The 6,307-nt window shown below is 42.7% G+C and overlaps 1 protein-coding gene across 2 annotated transcripts in view; it reads left to right on the top strand.

Annotated features, from left to right (window-relative positions):
- The window catches only part of LZTFL1 (leucine zipper transcription factor like 1), a 20,273-nt gene extending 15,652 nt beyond the window's left edge, over nucleotides 1-4,621 (top strand). For both annotated transcript variants that reach the window (XM_006020644.2, XM_025200291.1), the window contains 3 exons: nucleotides 1,503-1,676; nucleotides 2,626-2,729; nucleotides 3,634-4,621. In XM_006020644.2, coding sequence (XP_006020706.1) covers nucleotides 1,503-1,676; nucleotides 2,626-2,729; nucleotides 3,634-3,652 — 297 coding nt within the window. In that variant the 3' untranslated portion in view covers nucleotides 3,653-4,621. The remainder of the gene's footprint in view (nucleotides 1-1,502; nucleotides 1,677-2,625; nucleotides 2,730-3,633) is intronic.
- The last annotated feature ends 1,686 nt before the right edge of the window (nucleotides 4,622-6,307 follow it).

Genomic DNA, 6,307 nt, shown 5'->3' on the forward strand with positions numbered 1-6,307 from the left:
CTGCCTCGAGACACCACTGCCGAAGCCGCCAGTTGGTCTCTCGGATGCAGTTCTCATGCCGTCTTCCGCGTCCGTTCACTGGTAGGATGGAAGAGAATACCACCTGTGCACCGAACTCCCTCAGCACGCTGCCCAGAGCACTGTAGTCCTTCCTACGATCCCAAAATTATATAAATAAGACAATTATCTAATAAGAGAATTATTGGTTGTCTTATTTGCTTCCCCTTTCCCTCCTACTGCTGTGACAGGGAAAGCAGTGGTAGGGAACAAGGGGCCCCCTTTGCCCTCCCTGTGTGCCCCACCTGCCTTTGCCCCATCCCATGGCTGTGACTGACTCCTGTTACCTGTGCCCCCCAAAGTAAAATGAAGCAGCCTCTGAAAACTTGAAATTTGTGCTAGGTGGAAAAGGTGCTTTTCCATTCACCTTTTAAATAGTATCTATTGACTTTTTTTCTTTTAAAAAGTCTAAATACAGTTTTTGTTTTGTTTACTACAGTGGATTCCTCTTATTGGAAATGATTTGATTCTATTGACCAGCTGATTCCATTAAAAGGAGACCCATTTTTTTAAGAACACAGATGCTCACTCCTCTCCCACAGCCCCCTAACCCTGCTTGTGCCTTTCACTTCCTTTCCTCCCGCCCCCCAGCCCTGCTGGAGGGGGCCCCCAGCTGCCAGGGCTATGGCGCCAGGGACCCATGTCCGCAGCCCCCTTCCCCTGGCAGAAGGCGGTGGCTTCAGCAGCGGAACAGAGCCTGGCTCCCCACCTGCTGCTGGCCACTGCAGGCTTGGGCACGGGGGTTGGGGCCAGCTCCCCAGCACAGCGCGCACTCCTGGAGGAGCAGGGGGGACCCGGGCCTCCCACATCTGTGCGCAGGGTAGGGGTAGGCGCAGGCAGTGAGGGCAGCGGTGTGGGGTAGCACCCCTCAAAGCTACTGTGCACGCAGCAGGCACGTCACCAGGGAGCCCATGACCCCATCCCACTCCTGGCTGGGGCCCCAACCCTGCCCAACTTCCTCCCTCCCTCCCTACTGCGGCTCAATTTCTTTCCCCTCCAGGCTGCTGTGGGGCCATGTGCATGTCTAGTACGTGCACATGGCGCCCCCTGCCTGACTGCCCTCCTCCTGCTCCCTCCTAGCCCCCTGCAAGCTGAAACTCTGCCAGCTTGCAGAGGGCTCCTCATAAACCTGCAAAATTCCCATGCTTCTCCAGTAAAATGATTCCAAAAACTGAAAATTACGATTCTAATGTGAGTGATTTTTACACATAATATATGAATGGTTTTGGTTTCCCCATATTGATTCAAACAAGCAGCTGATTCTATTAACCAATGATTCTATAAAGCGGAATCCACTGTAGTTTGGATTCTGAGTTTTCTTAATATTTGTTTAAAGCAACTTTTAAAGAAATTGTTTTGAATGTATTCAGCACATTTTAAATGCAGGACTCGATTATTTGGGGGGAAAATCATGAATAACTATGTTACTGATTCTTCTTTTGAAGGCTAATATAACCCAGGATATCAGTGAACTGGAAAATACTGTGGCTACTTTGAAATGCCAGTTTGAGAAGACACTGAATGACAGTACTGCAAACCAGAAGTCCTTGGAGGAGAACTTAATGACAACAAAGCATGACCTACTCAAGGTTCAGGACCAGTTATCTATAGCTGAAAAGGTTAGCTTCTTATTATAGTGTACATGTTAGCTTGTTGCTCATTTGCATTTAGACTAAATATGCGCCTTATACCTCATAGTAAACATAGGGAGGAGCTGCCTCCTTCCTCTTCCCCACAACCCCTGATCGAGCGGCTCGTGGCTCCATCCCCTACCCCAGCCCCACTCCCTCCCTCACTGTGGGGGCCTCAATTTGCCCTCTTCATGGCCCTTCCCTCCCCCATGCCCCTTCCTCCCAACAGACTTACCAGCTGGGCACTACTTCAAGCTGCTGGGCTGCACATCAGCAATCAGATAGGTATTGGCCCATATGGCTGGTCAATAGTTGGCCGTTAGTATTGGCTCAAAAAATCCATGTCGGTGCACCTCTAGCATTTGTAGCTGTTGATACGCCAAGAGGTCCAAATCAGTGTCTGACAAATTTTAGTTTTTAACTCTAATAAAGGTGTCCATCTGACTGGTATACCTATACACAGCTATATTGTAGTGGGCACTGCAAGCAGATACCCCTGGTTTCTTCATGTAAGAGCTTTGTTGGTATTAAAAAAAAAACAAACAAAAGACAAGATGATATATAAACAAAATATTAGAAAGCAAGTCTAGTTGTATATCAAACAACATGACTGAGAGCTAGAAAAGTGTTTCAGAATACTAATATAAACACTTGAATGTTGATTTGATATGAACTGGAATTTAGATGGCAACTGCAGCAAGAGTTTTGACCTGGAGAAAAATACTGAACACTGGTCTGAAGTGGGATAACAGAATTTTAGGCTTAAAAAAATTCAGTCTCCATAGCAGCCCTGTCCCTGTGGAGGGCTGCAGCTTGACCAGGGGGGTGCTGTAGGGGACGAAGTCTCCAAGCAGCCACTGCTAGAGTGCCCTCCCCCACCCCCAAATCCTTGTTAGTTTAAAATACATAAATGATGCACTGATTTTCTGCTGTGCAGGAGCTGGAGAAGAAATTTCAGCAAACGGCTGCTTACCGCAACATGAAAGAGATGCTCACCAAAAAGAATGAGCAGATGAAGGAGCTACGAAAAAGACTTTCAAAGTAAGTGGTGGTGTTTCATATCTCCTCACAAGATGCTTGTTCTGCCTCCTTATTGTTTCCATGAATGTAAAACAGATTCTCTAAATCTAGTTTATAAATTCAGATTTGTTTCTTCAGCTAAGAGGGCTGTTCTTCAAGCTCTTGGTGATGGCAGCTTTTACCAGTGTTCTCTTCAAAACATCAGGGCTGCTTTTTAATTACACTTGTCAGAAGAATCTATGCCAGCAGCCCTTGGTGGTTACCATCAAAGTGCAGTCAGACAGCAGAGACAATAATGATAGAAAAGAAAATATTATAAGGATACATATCACTTTCAAAAGATTATGGCCAAGAGTCGGAGCATTTTCCCCCCACCCCAAGATCCATGTATGAAGACAGAACGAGTGGTAGCTTCTCCTGGCAAGCTTGCGGTACCCACAAACCTGTGCAGGGGAAAAAGGACAGATACAATAGAGAGAGGGTGGCCCTGCATTAAGTGGGGGAGGAAGAGGCACATTGGTTCATGTCAAGTAGAAGGAATCCCATGGCTCAAGGGAATGCCTGGCAGTGTTACTTCATTAGAGAGAAGGCTTCCAGGAAGTGGTGGTGGAGACTAACTTGTTGCTGATTCTGGCTGCCTGAGCGTAGGGTCTTTCTGAGGCTGCTTGTGGATCTTGAGGTTTGTGAGTGGGCCCGTGGCTCATTCCCTCATTCTGTTTTTTGAGTGGCTTGTAAACTGGCTGGATGAGTTTAAAAAGAGAAATCTGTAAAATGAAGAAAAGGATTTGTGTGTGCCCTCCTAATTTGTGCAGCGTAAATTGCTGTGCAACTGCCACCAATAGAAATTGGAATCAGTGACTGGTATGAGAGTCATTGAGGAGATTACAGAAACAAATATACTCTAGCTTTCATTTCTTTCTTTTAGGTATGAAGCAGAAGATTAAGATTTGAAGCACATTTTATCTGTCAAGAAGCTGCCACACAAAGGAAATGTAGACTATTGTATTACTTTCTAAGAATTTGTTTTGAATGGTTTATTTTCTGCTTCTGCCATTAAAAATAGCATTTTATGACACTAAAAATCCTTCTTGAGTTACCTGAGAACAGTTTATAGTGCACCCTAGTTCCTGGATTCATGCCTTTTTTTTTAATAGTTGAGTTTCTCTGGTCCCTAGGAATAGCAAATGCTGAATTAAGACAGTTCTTTACAAAGAAAGAAGTTTTATTTTTGTTAAAAAAGCCAAAAAATAAAACAAAATACATGAGCATTTCTGTAGATTGCTGTGAGATGCAAATTCTAAGTATTGTTTCCCTGTAATATACGTGCCCAAGAGGTGGCATTTTCTGGAAGAATCAGCTCAGTAAAAATAAGAAACAAGGAAATATAATCTAACTTCACAGAATTAATCTTCACATTGGATGCCTGATTTCCTGAATATTTGCTGAAAAATGTGGGGAGTGTGTATTTAAGCCAAATGATGCCTCTAGTGGGGAAAAACTAATTTTTCCCTTGAATATGTTAGACATAAGCACTAGTGCTGACGTCTGCAGTGTATCGCAGATCTAAATTGTTTAACAGCAATGCCACCAAACAGAAAATTATCCTTTGCTACATCAGAAATTGTTAATGACATTTTAACTTCAATATTGAAATTCTGACTAATTTATAAATATTTCTAATGTTAATATGACGATAGGTTGGAGATATACCAACAGGTCTGGTGATAAGCTTTTTATAGAAGAACATAAAGCAGTGTATGGTAGATTTTTCCTTCAGTTCTTATTGCATCTTCAACTAGATGAGAATTCATCTGTCGTCTTTTACTTAATCTACCCTTCCAGCCTCTTGAGGATATGTTTGTCTGTGTTCATATACATGTTGTATACTACTCTAAATAAAGCTATTTATGTTTTCAAACAGTTTAGGGAGTAGTTTCTTTTTAAGACCAGTTTATTTGCCCCTTTCTCATAACTTCATCATCCTCATGAAGGAGGTAAAGTTGTTTCTCTCTGTACTGTAATATTATTGTTTGTTTTGCAATGTAGAAGCAGGGGCGGATCTAGGATTTTTAAAAGCGGGAAATGCAAGATAATGTAGTGCACTATCACACATAACACAACAGTAGATGTTTTACTAATATTGCAGGGCCTGGGTCTATATTATTTGATTTAAGATCAAAGCAAGAACAACTAACTTTGTTAAAATGTACATTTATCATGACCATCAGAGTTATGGATACCACCTCTGAATCAGAACTTCTTAGACCTTAAATTCTGGAGGTTGCAAGTGAGAGAGGAATCGTAGAAAAAAACCCTGATTATACCTAGTTCACTGTCTCTCTCTTAGCATACACTCTCTGCTCCTGAGTGACAGGATACTGGGCAAGATAGACCTGTTGTCTGACCCAGTAAATGGCAAATCTTTTACTCTTATGTGACATTTGAATTTAGGAATGACTGTGTGGGATCCACTGCAGCTGACATAACTGAAAACAATGCTGAGTCTCTTCAGGAATAGATCACCACTGGCAGGCTCAGAGACCTTGGTGATTCCTGTACTGGTTTGAGGTGCAGCAGGAAGCAAACAGCCAGTCTTACCATTTGTGTAATTTCCCAGTTAATCTTTATCTCGCAACTTTAACACTGTTATAGTAAGTGCCATGTATCTTCCCACCCTGCCATTTAATAAGCATTACTTAAATGAACTCCAAATGTTAAGGAGGAGCTTGTAGATCACAGGATTTCTTTTCAAATACTTTTCCCCTCCCCAGCACATTAGGAGTAATTAAGTTGTGTCTATCTCAGAAATCAGAGCTGGCCAACTAGGACTTTAGTAGCACCTAGAATTCTTAGTTCATAGAATTGTCCTAGAACATGCCCATTGCCTAATACAGGGATTTTAGGTTCAGAAATAAGAGGGTAAAAGCCAACTACAGTGATTTTTCTGAGTTCAGCTTTGCAGTGAAGATACTCATGGTAAAGTATTGCTCATTAGTGAGAAGTTTATTTTTCCATTTACTGAAGTTAAGTTGGAATTGAGTTTTTCCAGTAGAAAGCAATATAATAATGCCTTTTGAATGTTTAGGAACACAAATAACTATTATGAGCACATTATCTAATAGCATGAAGACAGCTTTCTGTGCTGTGCATTGAAAATTGCCAACAATGTCAACGGGGAGTTTTGGGTGTACAGGAAATTAGGGAAATGAGTCCTGCTGTCATTTTGTGCAGCTAACTTTCATTAAACCCAGTAAGTCATGTTGCAGCCCCTTCTCTGAGCAGTCAAGTAACACAGGAGCCAGGTTCAGTCCCTGAGATGTCTTCCCTGGAAATGAGATTTCTGAGTTCTTTGGGTTAATATACCTTCTTTTACATTGCATTTCCTTGTGGAGGGCTGGGGATTGTAGAGGGACCTTGCTCCTACAATTCCAAATTCTTAGAATGATACCTTAAGTTGGGTTGTGGTCATTTCCCTAAATTATGCCATTGAAGAGTTGGCTGTAAGATGGTGCCTTGGCGTAATTTTGCGCACAGCCAGTTTTGCACACCCCCCCCCCCCCCCCCCCCCCACCAACCACCGGCCCCACACAGACCTACAA

The sequence above is a fragment of the Alligator sinensis genome, unplaced genomic scaffold, assembly GCF_000455745.1.
Source record: "Alligator sinensis unplaced genomic scaffold, ASM45574v1 scaffold54_1, whole genome shotgun sequence".
NCBI lineage: Eukaryota > Metazoa > Chordata > Crocodylia > Alligatoridae > Alligator > Alligator sinensis.